A 19,231-nucleotide genomic window follows, 5' to 3' on the forward strand; every position below is an offset into this window, starting at 1 on the left:
CGTGTTCCGTTACTTCCAGGTTGCCACAGATTACAACCCAAAAACGAAGCAACTTTAACCCGAGGTATGACTGTATACGGGACTTGGGTGGCGCTGTGGGTTAAACCACAGAGCCTAGGACTTGCCGATCAGAAGGTCAGTGGTTCGAATCCACGCGACGGGGTGAGCTCCCGTTGCTCGGTCCCTGCTCCTGCCCACCTAGCAGTTCGAAAGCACGTCAAAGTGCAAGTAGATAAATAGGTATCGCTTCGGCGGGAAGGTAAACGGCGTTTCCGTGCGCTGCTCTGGTTCGCCAGAAGCGGCTTGGTCCTGCTGGCCACATGACCTGGAAGCTGTACGCCGGCTGCCTTGGCCAATAAAGCGAGATGAGCGCCACAACCCCAGAGTCGGCCACGACTGGACCTAATGGTCAGGGGTCCCTTTACCCTTTACCTTTTTATGACTGTATACATTATTTACACAATGGGCCCCGTGTGATTGGCTAATTCCAGGCTGCTCCTGTAGGCCAATCAGGTTGCGGATTCACCTCCACCTGGAGCTGGATTGGGTGGCTCCTGTGGACCAATCTGACTGCTGCATTCTGGATCCTATTGATCTAGGATTCAGCTCAGTACATAACAGCCTGGCCTCTGGAAATTGGTGGTCCTACAATTTCAAAGCCATATTTCCATTCATCGCCCCATAACTATGGGATGCCAGAACAGGCCATAATGTTCCTACATCCTCTCCAAGTTCTCCAGTTTGGAAATGGACCGGTCCCCTCTCCAGGCTCCTGGGACACAATGCTTTCCATTCCTTGCCTCTTCTTGACTTGTTCTCGTGACCCCATCAAAATTCTGAATGGACGCAGAACCTGGGTGAGGGAGAGGGAGATTCCTCCGAAAAGCACCCTTAAAAAAAAAAGAAAAAAAGAGTCCAACAATCTATTTTAAGGCCCTAGAAGGGATGATTCATCATTTCACATTTCAGCCTAAGAGCAGAGATAAAAAGGCTCAAAGGACCGTTAGCTCTGTTTTGTTTATTGAGGTCTGGCCTTTTTCCTGGCTCTTTCCATTGGACAAAAACCGCCCATAAATTCTCTCGCACAAGTCCCACTGAAGTGGAAAGAAGAAGAAGTCGCCTCACACTCCATCTTGCTCAGTAAAAGTCGCCTCACGCTCCATCTTGCTCAGTAAAAAGCTGGACTTTGGTATTTCAAATCTCAGTGGTGCCCTGAAAGAGGTCAGAATTTGGCACTCCACCCGACTCTTGCCTTCTGTTCTGCTCAATCCACTACGTCACAGTTGCGACGCCCTGCAGCGCCCACTAGGCTTCCGCTGCCCTAAATCCGCCTCTGCTCAGTATTGTCCTCATTGACAGACCGCAACTCTGCTGCATTTCGGACGGAAGCTAGCGGATGAAATTGCCAGGCTGAAGCTTGTGGAGGGACCTGGGTGTTGTGCTCTCATTCCCCAATTGTCTCTGATAGATAGATAAAATTCGCATTAGCCAACGGCCATGGCAACATAAAACAAGCAATATATACAAATAAAAAGACAGCAATGGGTAAAAAGGGCACTCAAATGACCAAGCCAATTGTCTCTGTTTTTTCTTTTCTTTTTCTTTTCTGAAGGAGTGTCTCCACCCCCATCATTCTGCCCGGACACTGAGGTCCAGCTCCAAGGGCCTTCTGGCGGTTCCCTCCCTGCTGGAAGCCAAGTTACAGGGAACCAGGCAGAGGGCCTTCTCGGTAGTGGCACCCGCCCTGTGGAACGCCCTCCCACCAGATGTCAAAGGGAAAAACAACTATCTGACTTTTAGAAGATATCTGAAGGCAGCCCTGTTTAGGGAAGCTTTTAATGTTTAACAGACTACTGTATTTTAATACTTTGATGAAAGCTGCCCAGAGTGGCTGGGGAAACCCAGCCAGATGGGTGGGGTATAAATAATAAGTTGTTGTTGTTGTTACTATTATTTTCCATGGATGTCTGAGGTTGCTGAGGTTGCCTCAAGTCCCCACCTGTATAACAATAACAATGATTTTATTATTTATACCCCACGACTCTGGGCAGCTTCCAACATAATATAAAAACATAATAAAATGTCAAACATTAAAAACTTCCCTGAACAGGGCTGCCTTCAGATGTCTTCTAAGAGTTGTGTAGTTCTTTATCTCCTTGACATCTGATGGGAGGCAAAGTTGCATTCTGGATTACGTAGTTGTAGTTTCAGAGTCACCTTCAAAGGTGGCCCCGTGTAAAGCAGATTGCAGTAGTCCAAGTGGGAGATAACCAGTTTTGCCTCATTCGAGACCAGGGAGTCCCCCATTCCACCCCGTCCCCCTCAAAAAGTGCTTTTGCCTTTTTGACAGCAGTGAAGAGAACTGCAAGCTCTTAAGCAAACCAGCAGAATTTCTAAATAAACGACTTTCTAGCTTTATAGTGCCTGATTGGTTCAAAATTGGGAAAGGAGTACGACAAGGCTGTATATTGTCTCCCTGCTTATTTAATTTATACGCAGAATTCATCATGCGAAAGGCTGGGCTGGATGAATCCGAAGCCGGAATGAAGATTGCCGGAAGAAATATCAACAACCTCAGATATGCAGATGACACAACTTTGATGGCAGAAAGTGAGGAGGAATTAAAAACTTTTTAATGAGGGTGAAAGAGGAGAGCGCAAAATATGGTCTGAAGCTCAACATAAAAAAAAACAAAGATCATGGCCACTGGTGCCATCACCTCCTGGCAAATAGAAAGGGAAGAAATGGAGGCAGTGAGAGATTTTACTTTCTTGGGCTCCATGATCACTGCAGATGGTGACAGCAGCCACAAAATTAAAAGACGCCTGCTTCTTGGGAGAAAAGCATTGACAAACCTAGACAGCATCTTAAAAAGCAGAGACATCACCTTGCCGACAAAGGTCCGTATAGTTAAAACTATGGTTTTCACAGTAGTGATGTATGGAAGTGAGAGCTGGACCATAAAGAAGGCTGATCCCCAAAGAATTGATGCTTTTGAATTCTGGTGCTGGAGGAGACTCTTGAGAGTCCCATGGACTGCAAGAAGATCAAACCGATCCATTCTTAGGGAAATCAGCCCTGAGGGCTCACTGGATGGACAGATCCTGAAGCTGAGGCTCCAATACTTTGGCCACCTCAGGAGAAGAGAAGACTCCCTGTAAAAGACCCTGATGTTGGGAAAGATGGAGGGCACAAGGAGAAGGGGACGATGGAGGAGAGATGGTTGGACAGTGTTCTCGAAGCTACGAACATGAGTTTGACCAAACTGCGGGAGGCAGTGGAAGACAGGAGTGCCTGGAGTGCTCTGGTTCATGGGGTCACAAAGAGTCCGACACGACTAAACGACTAAACCACAAACAACAACAGTGCCTGTTATCATAGACAGATAATGGAAGATCATACCAAGTTTTATGGTATTCTCAGGTGGGCGCCATTGCTGTTATAACACGGGAGGCGTTCATGGTGAGTTCTGGCACTTTTTTCCAGAAAAATAGCACTGGCTGGAAGGCTCCAGGTTTGCAAACGCTGCTCTAAGTCAATAGGCTCTTGCATCCTGTTATGTACTGAGTTGAATAGGATCCAAAAGGCTGCAGTCTGATTGGTCCAAGAACAATAGGATTCAGAATGCAGCAATCTGATTGGTCCTAGAACAATGCAGCAGTATGATTGGTCCACAGGAGCCACCCAATCCAGCTCCAGGTGGAAGTGAATCCGCAACCTGATTGGCCTACAGGAGAATCCCAGAATTAGCCAATCACGTGTGGCCCATTGTGTAAATAATGTATATAAAGCAGATATTTTGGGGAAACTTTCATTCCTCACTACTATGAGCTGAATAAAGAGCATGAAATCCACACTCGACTCTGAGTATGTTTCACCTCCATAAAGGATGGAACAGACTGAAAAGAGGAAAGCCTGCTGCAAGGTATGCAACCCGGCTGCAGACAGAAGAGGAGCTCTGTGGGAGTCTCAGGCTGGCGCTAACTTGCTTTGCTCCACAGTCTCCCTTTCAAAGCTCCCAGCTGGGCTTCTCTCTCTTGTGTGGCTGAAGCTGCTGCCCTCAATAGCCATGCAAGATGGAATCGATCTTACAACAGGCCGAGCGCTGTGACCAGAGGGGAAGAGGCTTGAAGCGGTGCCAACCCCAACGAAATGGTGCGTCGGGCCACTTGCCAGCAATTGCCGAGCGCTTTGTTTTAGCTGCTTCGACACGTCCCTGCTTTATCCCCAATAAGCAGATGCGATAAAATCAAAACAGCCCTGGCCGCAAATCTGCCGGGAAGGTCTCTTGAGCAAGGGAAACCAAGGTGGTGCGATAGGTAAAAGGTAAAGGTACCCCTGCCCGTACGGGCCAGTCTTGACAGACTCTGGGGTTGTGCGCCCATCTCACTTAAGAGGCCAGGGGCCAGCGCTGTCCGGAGACACTTCCGGGTCACGTGGCCAGCGTGACATCGCTGCTCTGGCGAGCCAGAGCCGCACACGGAAACGCCGTTTACCTTCCCGCTGGTAAGCGGTCCCTATTTATCTACTTGCACCCGGAGGTGCTTTCGAACTGCTAGGTTGGCAGGCGCTGGGACCGAGCAGCGGGAGCGCACCCCGCCGCAGGGATTCGAACCGCCGACCTTTCGATCGGCAAGCCCTAGGCGCTGAGGCTTTAACCCACAGCGCCACCTGCGTCCCACAGGTGGTGCGATAGCCATCTTCAAATATCCAAAGGGCCTTCATGTGGAAGAGGGAGCAAGTTCTGAGTACGGGAGCTCGTTCAGGGTGCTGGGAACTGTAGCACCACTGGGTGCTGTAACATGGTTCTCTTTGGGGGGGGGTGCTTTAAAGGTATGGGGAGCATGCAGACAGCCTGGTGTGTACATGCACTGAAGAAATGAACCTATGCTGCCAATTCTCGTAATAGACCAGTATAAAGTAAGCAGCACATAAGCAGCATACAAAACACTACCAAACCATTCTACGTTCTAAATCTTATATTAATAATCCAAAAATTGAGAAAGCAATGTACAAGATCTACTACAGAAGGCACAAACAGAAAACACATTCAAATTGTGTCCAAAAGGAAGATTCAGTCTTTAAAGTTCCTTTAGCCAGGCTCCTGTAGATATCAACAAAGCTAAGTTTGATCAAGGGACGCAGGTGGCGCTGTGGGTTAAAGCCTCAGCGCCTAGGACTTGCCGATTGAAAGGTCGGCGGTTCGAATCCCTGCGGTGGGGTGCGCTCCCGCTGCTCGGTCCCAGCGCCTGCCAACCTAGCAGTTCGAAAGCACCTCCGGGTGCAAGTAGATAAATAGGGACCGCTTACCAGCGGGAAGGTAAACGGCGTTTCCGTGTGCGGCTCTGGCTCACCAGAGCAGCGATGTCACGCTGGCCACGTGACCCGGAAGTGTCTCCGGACAGCGCTGGCCCCTGGCCTCTTAAGTGAGATGGGCGCACAACCCCAGAGTCTGTCAAGACTGGCCTGTACGGGCAGGGGTACCTTTACCTTTTAAGTTTGATCAAATGAAGTGTCAGCGATGTTACGCTCAAGGGTTAGGTATCAACGAAGATAGGTTTGATCAAACGAAGTGTCGGTGACATCGGTGATATCTACAGGAGCCTGGCTAAAGGAACTTTAAAGACTGAATCTTCCATTTTGTTTGTGGCTTCTGTAGTAGATCTTGCACATTGCTCTCTCAATTTTTGGATTATTAATATAAGATTGGTAGTGTTTTGTGTGCCACTTAAAGGTAAAGGTAAAGGGACTCCTGACCATCAGGTCCAGTCGTGGCCGACTCTGGGGTTGCGGCGCTCATCTCGCTTTACTGGCTGAGGGAGCCGGCGTACAGCTTCTGTGTCATGTGGCCAGCATAACTGAGCTGCTTCTGGCAAACCAGAGCAGCGCACGGAAACGCCGTTTACCTTCCCGCCGGAGCGGTACCTCTTTATCTACTTGCACTTTGACGTGCTTTCAAACTGCTAGGTTGGCAGGAGCAGGGACCGAGCAACGGGAGCTCACCCCGTCGCGGGGATTTGAACCGCCAACCTTCTGATCAGCAAGTCCTAGGCTCTGTGGTTTAACCCACAGTGCCACCCGCGTCCCGTGTGCCGCTTATGTGCTGCTTATTTTATACTTGTTTGTACATGCAAGCACACACACTTTGGGTCAGACCTGTTGCTGGCTTGCGGCCCCCAGCAGTTTGGCCAAGGTGGTTTGCGGCCCTCAGGCCAAAAAAGGTTAGCCACCCCAGTCACATCCGCTTTGCCTCCCCCCCAGCCCGCCCTGCCGCTATCTCCCCCCTGACTTGCTCCCTTTGGGCCCTGCATTTTTCTGGGCTAGACCTCACTCTTTCCACTCTGCCTAACTCCTCTTGCCAATTTTCCATCAAGGCAGCCGTGCTCCTTTCCTCTCCTCCCGGTCCACCGCTCCCTCCTTCTCACCTCCCACAGCCGGATGAGAACATGGATATTTTCCTTTGGGGGGGGGGAGAGTGAGTGGGGTTGGGGGGAAGCAGCCCAGGCATCTCTTGGAGGAGAGGCCCTTCCGTGCCTGGGGGGCACGAAGCCATCTGTTGCATTGCAAGGCTGGGGGTGGCGGTGTTTGGTTGGAGAGAAGCACTGAGGCTGCAGTTCCTCCCCAACAATAACAAGACGCTTGACGGTTTGCAAAAACCCTGCTCCAGCGGGCAACAGAGCTAGCCTGGGGTTGTCCCAGGGACGGAACCACAGACCCGTAGAGCTCGAAGGGACCCCTGCAAACCATCTAGTCCAACACCCCAAAATGCAGGAATATGCAATGATTCGGGAATCGAACCTCAACCTTGGCATGATCAGCACCACCAGCTGATCTATCCACACATGCAAGGCCAGAAATAAAAGAACAATAGAATCCTGGCGGGACCCCCCCAAAGGTCATCCGGTCCACCCCCCATGCAATGCAGGAAATCTCATTTAAAGCATTCCTGACAGATGGCGTCTGCTGTAAAACCTCCGAGGAAGGAATGCTACCCAAGTTGGTGGCCGTCACTGCCTCCTGCATCAGTGAGTGCCAAAGTTTTAATTATCTGCTGCTGAACCCACCCTCAGTGCCCATGCTAGAATTTGCAGCCATCTCCTGCCAGGCCAAAACTTCTTAATCGTTGATTCTTATCCCTGGAGATTTGAGCCCATCACCTGCCACCTGGAGAGGGCCAGGCAAAGCTGGGGACTTAAGGTCACACCTGGAGGTCTGGCAACCTCACTGTAGCTGGAACACCACCACAGCCCACCAGGGGTTAGGAATAATAATAATAATAATAATAATAATAATAATAATAATAATAATTTATTATTTATACCCCGCCCATCTGGCTGGGTTTCCCCAGCCACTCTGGGCGGCTTCCAGCACAATATTAAAATACAGTGGTACCTCGGGTTAAGTACTTAATTCGTTCCAGAGGTCCGTTCTTAACCTGAAACTGTTCTTAACCTGAAGCACCACTTTAGCTAATGGGGCCTCCCACTGCCGCCGCACCGCCGGAGCACTATTTCTGTTCTCATCCTGAAGCAAAGTTCTTAACCCGAGGTACTATTTCTGGGATAGCGGAGTCTGTAACCTGAAGCGTATGCAACCCGAGGTACCACTGTACAGTAATGCATCAAACATTAAAAGCTTCCCTAAACAGGGCTGCCTTCAGATGTCTTCTAAAAGTCTGGTAGTTGTTGTTCTCTTTGACATCTGGTGGGAGGGAGTTCCACAGGGCAGGCGCCACCACCGAGAAGGCCCTCTGCCTGGTTCCCTGTAACTTGGCATCTCGCAGCCAGGGAACCGCCAGAAGGCCCTCAGAGCTGGACCTCAGTGTCCGGGCTGAACGATGGGGGTGGAGACACTCCTTCAGGTATATGGGACCGAGGCAGTTTACAACTTTAAAGGTCAGCACCAACACTTTGAACTGTGGCCGGAAACGTACTGGGAGCCAATGCAGATCTCTCAGGACTGGTAGTTGTGTGGTCCTGGCGGCGACTCCCAGTCACCAGTCTAGCTGCTGCATTCTGGATTAACTGCAGTTTCCGGGTCACCTTCAAAGGTAGCCCCACGTAGAGCTAATTGCAGTAGACCAAGCGGGAGATAACTAGAGCATGCACCACTCTGGCGAGACAGACTGTGGGCAGGTAGGGTCTCATCCTGCGTACCAGATGGAGCTGATAAACAGCTGCCCTGGACACAGAATTGACCTGCGCCTCCATGGACAGCTGTGAGTCCAGAATGACTCCCAGGCTGCGCTCCTGGTCCTTCAGGGGCACAGTTACCCCATTCAGGACCAGGGATTCCCCCGCATCCACCCCCTGCACCCCAAAAACAGCACTCCTGTCTTGTCAGGATTCAACCTCAATCTGTTCTCTGAAGGCCTGCACACCAGAAACTGGTCCAGGCATGGCAAAGATGATCAGCTGCTTGTTTTTGTGCATAGTTGCTTTTTCCTCCTGACAAGATTAATGTCCGCGGAGTGCCTCCTCTGCTCTGCTCGCCTCCTTAAACAAAGCCTGGCTGCTCCCACCAGCGATGGAAACTTCTGACCTGACCTGAGAAGGAGCCGATCCCCTGAGCTGAAATCAGCCCTGCTGGCTCCGGGCCCCGGTTTTCCGATTAAGCCACCCGTAACCTCCCCTTGCAAAGGCAGCTCATATTCCCCGCTTAACCCTCCCAAGGGGGAGAAACTACACCAGTTTTGCGACCACCAGTTTTGCTTTCGTTTGGAGGAGTAAAACCAGGAGGCTCGGCCGTAGTTGCTTTATTTACAAATGTACAAGCAGTGCCTGCTGGAAAAAAAGCAGACAATTATTAAACCTTTTGGGTTTTTTTTAAAAAGGCAGTAGATTCCCAGAAAACCATTTGGACAGTTCTAAACACACACAAACATACCATCTCCTGGAATTTTGCACCACCAGTTCTGAACACAAGAAGACCCTCCAATTGTCCCCACTTTCCAGGGACAGTCTCGTATTTAAAAAAGCCGCCCCGGTTTCGGATTTGATCCCAAAATGTCCTGCTTTTCCTTAGGACGTCCCTGTTTTCAGCAGAGAAATGTTGGAGGGTATGGAGTTGTGCGACCCCTGCTGCAAGATAAGTAATTATACAATATTTTGGAAGACATCTGAAGGCAGCCCCGTATAGGAGAGGATTTTTTTGGATGTTTAATGTTTTATTATGTTTTCATATATGTTGGAAGCCGCCCAGAGTGGCTGGGTCAACCCTGTCAAATGGGCAGGATATAAATAATAAAATTATTATGATTACTATTATTATTATTATTATTACTACAGTTATACCTCGGGTTGAAGTTGCTTCGGGTTGAGCGTTTCGGGTTGCACTCTGCGGCAACCTGGATGTAACGGAAAGCGTTACTTCTGGGTTTTGCCGCCTGCACATGCGCAGACACTCAAAATGACATCACGCGCATGCGCAGAAGCGGTGAATCATAACCCGCGCACGCGCAGAGGCGGGTTGCATTATGCTCTGGATGCGAATGGGGCTCCGGAACGGATCCCGTTCACATCCAGAGGTACCACTGTATTATTATTATTGAATAGGACCTCCCTATTTTCATTGGAGAAATGTTGGGGGGTATGCAAGAACCCTATGGATCAGGCCAGTGGTCCATCTAGTTCAGCATTCTGTTCTCACAGTGGCCGACCAGATGCCCCCAATTGTAGCCTGCAAGCAAGATCTCAGCGCAACAGAACTTGCCTCACCTGTGGTCTCTAGAAATTGGTATACAGAGGCATAGTGGCTCCGACGATGGAAGCAGAGCACAGCCACTGTGGGTAGTAAAGGTAAAGGGACCCCTGACCATTAGGTACAGTCGTGGCCGACTCTAGGGTTGCGGCGCTCATCTCGCTTTACTGGCCGAGGAAGCCGACATACAGCTTCCGGGTCATGTGGCCAGCAGGACTAAGCCACTTCTGGCGAACCAGAGCAGTGCACGGAAACACCGTTTACCTTCCCGCCGGAGCGGTACCTATTTATCTACTTGCACTTTGACGTGCTTTCGAACTGCAAGGTTGGCAGGAGCAGGGACCGAGCAACGGGAGCTCACCCCGTCGCGGGGATTTGAACCGCCGACCTTCTGATCGGCAAGTCCTAGGCTCTGTGGTTTAATCCACAGCGCCACCTGCATCCAATCAGATAGACGCTGTCAAAAGAATGGCGTACTCCATGTCTGTACAAGAGGGAACCCTAGCCTGGCATCATAGTCCTATTTCAGAAACAGGGCAGGTGAAAGGATCAAGCAGGATAACGACCTATTCTGGGATGCTTCCAAAGCAAAACCAAGTGCCAGACGCAGGGGTAGGCAACCTAAGGCCCGGGGGCCAGATCCGGCCCAATCGCCTTCTCAATCCAGCCTGCAGATGGTCCGGGAATCAGGATGTTTTTACATGGGTAGAATGTGTGCTTTTATTTAAAATGCATATCTGGGTTATTTGTGGGGCCGAGGAATCCGTTCATTTCCCCCAAAAAATATAGTCCGGCCCCCCACAAGGTCTGAGGGGCGGTGGACCGGCCCATGGCTGAAAAAGGTTGTTGACCCCTGGGCGAGAGCCTGCCATCTCCCGCAGAATCCGCACTATGGTCCCAGTTCAATGCGCTGCCTGATGCAGTCAGAGGTGCCGCTCCTAGTCCTTACTCAGTCCCCCAAAATGGTTCTGGCAGGACCCCACATCTCCTTCCGGTTCCACCACAGTTTTTGGCTTCTCCGTATCGGAAGGCCGTGTCCTAAGAGACCCCAGCAAAGAAGAGAGTTTGCAAACGCCTACGGACATGTGGGAATGAAGCCCAGGAAAACCCCTGGAAAAACCAGAGGCAAGAGCAGGAGGAGGAAGAGGAAGAGGAGGAAGAGGAGAAGGGCAGTGGCGTCCGGTTCCCTCAGAGCACGGAGAGGTCATGGCAGGACTTGGAGCGGACTTTCAGCGCCACCTTCTTGTTGTTGCGCGCCACCAGCCGGTCGAGGAAGCGGCGCACCTTCTTGGTGAGGCTCTCCTTGCGCTTGTAGAGAGACATGCGCCTCTCGTTGGCCTCCTTGCTGTCGCGGCGCAGGCGGATCTGCCGCACCACCCCCTCAAAGAGCTCAGACACATTGTGCTGCAGGGCAGCGGACGTCTCGATGAACTTGCAGTCGAAGACCACGGCGCAGGCGCGGCCCTCTACCGAGAGAAAAGAAGAAGAAGAAGAAGAGTTTGGATTTGATATCCCGCTTTATCACTACCCGAAGGAGTCTCAAAGCGGCTCACATTCTCCTTTCCCTTCTTCCCCCACAACAAACACTCTGTGAGGTGAGTGGGGCTGAGAGACTTCAGAGAAGTGTGACTGGCCCAAGGTCACCCAGCAGCTGCATGTGGAGGAGCGGGGAAGCGAACCTGGTTCACCAGATTACGAGACTACCGCTCTTAACCACTACACCACACTGGCAGCCGGTTAGGAGATGCTCCAGGCGAGCGGCAGGGAGAGACCCAGAGAACATGAGGGCGTCAAAAGAGCCTGCCGGATCAGGCTCAGGCCCCTCGAGCCCACTGTGGCCAACCAGATGCCCTGGAAGGAAAGCAGCAATCAGGATTTGAACCCAAGCGCCCTCTCCCCTCCAGTCGTTTCCAGCAGCTGGTATTCCAAAGCATTGCAGCCGCTACTAGCTATCGCTAGTCCTCTGCTCCTGCTTAATTCCCTTTCAAAGCCAAGGTTGGTGGCCATCATTCCCTCCTGCAGAAGGGAGTTCCGTATGTGCTGCATGTAGAAGGACGTCCTTTTATCTGTCCTGAATCTTTCAACATTTAAGGGTAGGCCTTCCGATCTCCGGACCAAACCCAACACCAGGAAAACCCAGCTACGAAACCTAAATCGTGGTATCTTCTACCATATGTGGTGCATGCTCTTGTTATCTCCCGCTTGCACAACTGCAATGCGCTCTGTGTGGGGCTACCTTTGAAGGTGACCCAGAAACTACAACTAATCCAGAATGCGGCAGCTAGACTGGTGGCTGGGATCGGCCGGCAGGACCACATAACACCGGTCCTGAGAGATCTGCATTACTTCCCAGTACGTTTCCAAGCACAATTCAAAATGATGGTGCTGATCTTTAAAGCCCTAAACGGTCTCGGTCCTGTATACCTGAAGGAGCGTCTCCACCCCCATCGTTCAGCCCAGAAACTGAGATCCAGCACCGAGGGCCTTCTGGCGGTTCCCTCCCTGCGAGAAGCCAAGTTACAGGGAACCAGGCAGAGGGCCTTCTCGGTTGTGGCGCCCTACCTGTGGAACGCCCTCCCACCAGATGTCAGAGAGAAAAACAACTACCAGACTTTTAGAAGACACCTGTAGGCAGCCCTGTTCAAGGAAGCTTTTAATGTTTGATGCATTACTGTATTTTAATATTTTTTTGGAAGCCGCCCAGAGTGGCTGGGGAAGCCCAGCCAGATGGGCGGGGTATAAATAATCAATTATTATTAATATTATTATTATTATTACTTGTAAAGCTGTAAAGGCTTTCTGGGAAATGATATATAATGAGTTAAAGAAAATGTTTAAAAACACTTTTGTTAAAAAAACCAGAAGCCTTTTCACTGGGTATTGTGGGCGAAGAGATACGAAGGGAAGATAAAAGACTGTTTATGTATGCAACAACTGCAGCAAGAATTCTTTTAGCCCCAAAATGGAAACCACAAGAAGTACCAATGAAAGAAGAGGGGCAGATGAAAATGATGGGACTTTGCAGAACTGGCAAAGCTGATGGGAAAAATCCAAATCCGGCAAGATCAAGTATTCCAAAAAGACTGGAGTAAATTTAACAACCCTAGTAGGGTTATCTGAAGACTTGTCATGAGAAGTTTCTTACCTTTCTATATTTAAATTGTGAGGTATTTTGTAATGAGTTATATTAGAACTGGAAAATATATAAAATGCTGTGATATCAAGGTTAGTTTTGAAAGCCAAGTGGTGGGAGCGAAGGAAGTTGAAAGGCTCTAAAGAGCCAAAGGAGTAAAGTGGATAATAATGGTGTGATTATACAGCCCGCAAGACAAATGCCTCGCAAGACGAAAAACCCGCTAGACGAAAGGGTTTTCCGTTTTTCGAGGCGCTTCGCAAGACGAATTTCCCTATGGGCTTGCTTCGCAAGACGGAAACGTCTTGCGAGTCTTGCAAGTTTTTTCCCTCCCCCCCCCTTTTTCTAAGCCGCTAATAGCCGCTAATAGCCGCTAATCCGCTAATAGCGCTAATCCGCTAATCCGCTAATAGGGATGCTTCGCAAGACGAAAAAACCGCTAGACGAAGAGACTCGCGGAACAGATTATTTTCGTCCTGCGAGGCACCACTGTACATGTTTAAATGGAAAATTAATAAAAATTATTAAAAAAACAAAAACAAAACAAGACCTAAATCGGATCCCTCCATGCATGGGCATAGTCAGGATTTTTGTTGACAGGGGCAGGCCTTTGTGGGTGGGGGGAGAACCTCAGTTAGCTATGTATTTTTATTGATTTTGTATTGATTGGTGGGGGGGTAGCTGGCCCTCCCTGCCCCCTGGCTAAACCCATGTCTCCATGCAACCCGTTTATTCAGTGTTATGTACTAAGTTGAATAGGATCCAAAATGCAGCAGTCTGGTTGGTCCTAGAACAATAGAATCCAGAATGCAGCAGTTTGATTTGTCCACAGGAGCCACCCAATCCAGCTCCAGATGGAACTGAATCTGCAACCTGATTGGCCTACAGGAGAATCCCGGAATTAGCCAGTCATGTGGGGCCCCTTTTGTAAATAATGTATATAAAGCAGATATTCTGGGGGAACTTCCATTCCTCCTCGCTACTATGAGCTGAATAAAGAGCATGAAATCCACTCTCGACTCTGAGTATATTTCATTCAGGTTTCATCCGAATCTGCTTGCACAAAATTTATGAAGGGGTTAGATTATATCCGGTCTTTATAGGGTGGAAACCCTGTGTCCATCCTAATACAGTGGTACCTCGGGTTAAGAACTTAATTCGTTCCGGAGGTCCGTACTTAACCTGAAACTGTTCTTAACCTGAGGTACCACTTTAGCTAAAAGGGCCTCCTGCTTCTGCCGCGCCGCCGGAGCACGATTTCTGTTCTTATCCTGAAGCAAAGTTCTTAACCTGAAGCACTATTTCTGGGTTAGTGGAGTCTGTAACCTGAAGTGTATGTAACCTGAAGCGTATGTAACCCGAGGTACCACTGTATTGTCGTGGGCTGTTTGCACATCTTCCCGCTAATAATTCATTCATCCCAAACTTCTCCGTGCATCTCACTGTCGCTTTCTAAATGGCAAAGGGCAAAATGGTGTGTTGGTTTTTTTAAAAAAAATGATTTGTTGCACTTGGGCAACTGAAGGCTTTAATCCACTTTAAATATGCAAAGCATTAAGTTCTGGTACATGTGCCTTCCTTCCCACAAAATACTGTCAGTCTGGAGGCACCCTCGGTTATTTCTAGGGATTAAGGAAATCTAAAGTCAATTAATCAAATGTGCTTTTATCAAGTCTGTGTGCAAACATTTGCTTTTGGCCAGGAGAGCAGGCGGGGCTGTGGGGAATCACACTTTCGCTTGTTTCCAGACATTCCAAGACATCTCGGGGGAGGTTGTGCTATCAAGTAGCTTTCATTTATGGATATTTCTTTTAAAATTATGTACCATACTTTTCCGTGTATAAGACGCTCCTATGTATAAGATGCCCCTATTTGGGGGGACTCAGATTTAAGATAATGGGGGGGACATGGCAGGAAGTTGTGGAGCTTTTTCTGCGGAGGACTTCCCAGAGTTGTAAAGCCTAAAATCGCTTACCCACACGCATCACAAATCTGCATATGACTGTCCCCTTCCTGGTAGAAGCCAATTGCCTGCCCAAATGATGCAGTGTCGGACCCTATGCACAATCTACCCATGTATAAGACGACCCTCACTTTTTAGCATGCTATTTAAGGAAATAAACCTAGTCTTATACAGTCGACGCTCGGGAGGGGTGGCTAACACCCCAGAGGACAGGATCACACTTCAAAACGACCTTGACAGATTAGAGAACTGGGCCAAAACAAACAAGATGAATTTTAACAGGGAGAAATGTAAAGTATTGCACTTGGGCAAAAAAAATCAGAGGCACAAATTCAAGATGGGTGACACCTGGCTTGAGAGCAGTACATGTGAAAAGGATCTAGGAGTCTTGGTTGACCACAAACTTGACATGAGCCCACAGTGTGACGCGGCAGCTAAAAAAGCCAATGCAATTCTGGGCTGCATCAATAGGAGTATAGCATCTAGATCAAGGGAAGTAATAGTGCCACTGTATTCTGCTCTGGTCAGACCTCACCTGGAGTACTGTGTCCAGTTCTGGGCACCACAGTTAAGAAGGACACTGACAAACTGCAACGTGTCCAGAGGAGGGCAACCAAAATGGTCAAAGGCCTGGAAACGATGCCTTATGAGGAACGACTAAGGGAGCTGGGCATGTTTAGCCTGGAGAAGAGGAGGTTAAGGGGTGATATGATAGCCATGTTCAAATATATAAAAGGATGTCACGTAGAGGAGGGAGAGAGGTTGTTTTCTGCTGCTCCAGAGAAGCGGACACGGAGCAATGGTTCCAAACTACAAGAAAGAAGATTCCACCTAAACATTAGGAAGAACTTCCTGACAGTAAGAGCTGTTCGACAGTGGAATTTGCTGCCAAGGAGTGTGGTGGAGTCTCCTTCTTTGGAGGTCTTTAAGCAGAGGCTTGACAACCATATGTCAGGAGTGCTCTGATGGTGTTTCCTGCTTGGCAGGGGGTTGGACTCGATGGCCCTTGTGGTCTCTTCCAACTCTAGGATTCTATGATTCTATGGGTTGCGAACGTGATGCGTGCAGGAGGCACGTTCGCAATCCGCAGCATTCTCAACCCATGACCTGCGCATCTGCACATGTGCGGTTCATGATTTGGCGCTCCTGCGCATGCACAAGCACCGAAACCCAGAAGTAACCTGTTCCGGTACTTCCAGGTTCGGCGCAGTGTGCAACCCAAAATCGCACGACCCGAAGCGTCTGTAACCCGAGGGATGACTGTACACGGAAAAGTACGGTACAGTCATACCTTGGGTTACAGATGCTTTAAGTTGTGTTTTATTGGGTTGCGGGCCGCCGAAACCCAGAAGTACCAGAACGGGTGGTTTCCGGGTTTCGGCGGTTGAGCATGCGCAGAAGCACTAAATGATGCTTTGCGCATGCGCAAAAGTGCCAAATCGCAACCCGCACACCCACTGTATGTACTGTCTCTTTTGCTCCATAATATGCACTTTTTTCTCCTAAAAAGTAAGGAGAAATGTCTATGCGTCTTATGGAGCGAATGTGTGGTTGATCGCTGGCTCCCTTTCTGGCCCCCCCCCCTTGCCTAGGCCTCCATTGTTGAATGTTCTGCAGACGGAGACTGTTTCCCCAGCAACATGTGACTGGCTGGTTAGATTGTCTGGAAACTGTAGAAATGGCTCCCTTTCCTTTCCTAAAGAAGCTGTAGAACTGTGAGTTGAACCCCATAAAAACAGGATTTTTTCTCCTTTGCAAAGTATGCTCAACAGCTTTGAGCTGATCCTCAAAAAAGGAGCTTTTCCCCTTTGTAAAAGAAGCTGCACAACTGTGAGCTGATCCCTGCAAAAACGGGGCTTTCCCCCTTTCCTCCTCTAAAAATTAGGTGTGTCTTATGGTCAGGTGCGTCTTATGGAGTGAAATTCCACAGTTTGAAAACAACCTTTCGGGGCACATTGCCGTCACAAGGCAGCGTAGGATAAATTGAGAAACAAAACTTAAGAGCCTCGGATTTAAGATCTCCGGGTTGATGGTTTTCCGAGATTGATGGATTTTTTGCTGGGGGCCGAAACCGGGGAGGGGATCTGGTGGAAGAAAGTTGGGAATTTAAAGTGTATATAATATAATTTGTTTCTTGTTTTTTTTTTTAATGAGAGATGGGAAAACCGTGGAATGGAATATTTTTTGACCTTAGGGGAAACGTCTTAAGAATAAGTACAGATATATAGGTTTGGATGAGAGTTAAGATTGGATAAAGTAAAAGTGGATGGTTATTTGGTGAAAGAAAGAATGGAAAATTACAGTATAATAAGATAAGATATAAGGATAAAAATAAGATGAAGGATTTGTTGAAATATTTATATGAATTAGAATATAAAGAGGGGAATTATAGTATGTTAAGATAAATTATTGGGATTAAAATAAAGTTGGAAGGATTTGCTGGAATATTTAACTGAATTAGAATACAAAAATGGGAGGTGTGAGGAAGTCAAGGAAATAAGTGAATGTAAGTGAGTTAAAGGTTTGACTTGCTTTTTTATTTTATTTTTTCTCTTATCTTTTTTTTGGTTTTTTGATGATGTCTTTTTTGTATGTGTATTGTTTCTTCTTTTTTCATTTTTGATTGTTCTCTTTTTATTCCTTATTATTCCTTTTTTTCCTGTAACCTTTAAAATCTTAATAAAAAATTATTTAAAAAAATAAATAAATTGAGAAACAAAACAGCATACCGCCAAATTGCCTTTCTCCCTGCTTTTCTCCTTCTCCCTCCCGCCGCCCCCCGAAATAAAGCAGGATGCCTCCCGAGGCCCCACGAGGGTCCAAGCCAAGCCCTTTTCCACCCACCTTCCACAGACACCTCTCGGGAGCGCACCAAGTCCGTCTTGTTCCCCACCAGGATGATGGGGATGTTCTCTGCCTGACGGGTCCTGCGCAGCTGGATCCGGAGCTCGGAGGCGCTTTCGAAGCTCCCCCGGTCGGTGATGGAGTAGACGATGACGTAGGCGTTGCCCACCTGCATGCAGTAGTTGTGGAACCAATTGTCTTCTTCCGGGGCCTGTGGGAAAGGCAAAAGGGCAACTTACCACGGCTTCCCAGGGCAGCAGCGGTGGCTCTGGGAAGCGACAAAGGGAGGTTTCAAACTGGCATGGTCCCACAGCCTACAGAGATGAGCACCCCACATTTATTAGTGCATCTGTAGTACAAATCTAGTACAAAGACGCAGGTGGCGCTGTGGGTTCAACCACAGAGCCTAGGGCTTGCCAATCAGAAGGTCGGCGGTTCGAATCCCCACGACGGGGCGAGCTCCCATTCCTCGGTTCCTGCTCCTGCCAACCTAGCAGTTTGAAAGCACATCAAAGTGCAAGTAGATAAATAGGTACCGCTCTGGCGGGAAGGTAAACGGCATTTCCATGCACTGCTCTGGTTCGCCAGAAGCGGCTAAGTCCTGCTGGCCACATGACCCAGAAGCTATACGCTGGCTCCCTTGGCCAGTAAAGCGAGATGAGTGCCGCAACCCCAGAGTTGGCCATGACTGGACCTAATTCACTGGACCTTCCTCCACTGGAACGGAGGAAGTAGTGGCCCCCCAAAAAGTTGGGAACCAAATTTTCCTGAGTGATTTGTGGGGCATAGGAATTTGTTCAGGGTTTTTTTCTAAATATACTAAAAGTGCTGAACAAATGACCTAAATTGAGGAGAGATCTGCTAGGGCATGCGTAGGCAAACTTAGGCCCGGGGGCCGGATTCAGCCCAGCCCCCTTCTAAATCCGTCCTGTGGACGGTCCGGGAATCAGCGTGTTTTTATATGAGTAGAATATGTCCTTTTATTTAAAATGCACCTCTGGGTTATTTGTGGGGCCTGCCTGGTGTTTTTGCATGAGTAGAATGTGTCCTTTTATTTAAAATGCATCTCTGGGTTATTTGTTATATATAGTCCGGCCCCCCACAAGGTCTGAGGGACAGTGGACTGGCCCCCTGCTGAAAAACTTTGCTGACCCTTGGTTTAGACCACAGGACCAGGCTAGGATCATGGTGGTCAAAGGTGGTCTCTGGCTTCTGGGTGACTGAATTGTCTGCTCTGCTTCATCCAACCCGCCTCCTGTTGGAAGTGCCATTGTCCTTTTAAACACACACACACACACACACACACACACACACACACTGCCGCCCTGTCTGTCTGCAGATTAAAAGCTTCTGCCTCTGGGCCCTGTTTGACACAGCCTCCTTTTCGATCTGTCAGTGGCCTCTTCCTGCCCAGGGACCTTCACTTCCAAACCATCCCGGGCTGCCTGCTCAGCGCAGCAGAAGCAACACAGAACCGACCCAAACAAGATGCCGCTCCGCAGGAACAGGAAATGCAACGGCAAGGTACCGGCCTGATCCTGCAGGTGTGCAGCATCTGGACGGGGAATGGAAGCAGCCTGGCTTTGTCCCTG

The 19,231-nt window shown here is 49.0% G+C and overlaps 1 protein-coding gene across 3 annotated transcripts in view; it reads right to left on the reverse strand.

The window, feature by feature from the left end:
• Positions 1-525: 525 nt before the first annotated feature.
• Positions 526-19,231, reverse strand: part of REM1 (RRAD and GEM like GTPase 1) — a 30,819-nt gene continuing 12,113 nt past the window's right edge. Inside the window, exons 4-5 of one of the 3 annotated variants that reach the window (XM_079979891.1) lie at positions 17,668-17,850; positions 526-853 (exon numbers count right to left, since the gene is read on the reverse strand). In XM_079979891.1, the coding sequence (XP_079836017.1) occupies positions 686-853; positions 17,668-17,850 (351 nt within the window). In that variant the 3' untranslated portion in view covers positions 526-685. Of the gene's footprint in view, positions 854-10,460; positions 11,166-17,639; positions 17,851-19,231 lie in introns of those variants that run through there. The other 2 variants (XM_079979890.1, XM_079979889.1) reach the window with 2 other exon arrangements.

This window comes from Podarcis cretensis (genome assembly GCF_951804945.1).
Source record: "Podarcis cretensis genome assembly, chromosome: 6".
Classification (NCBI taxonomy): domain Eukaryota; kingdom Metazoa; phylum Chordata; class Lepidosauria; order Squamata; family Lacertidae; genus Podarcis; species Podarcis cretensis.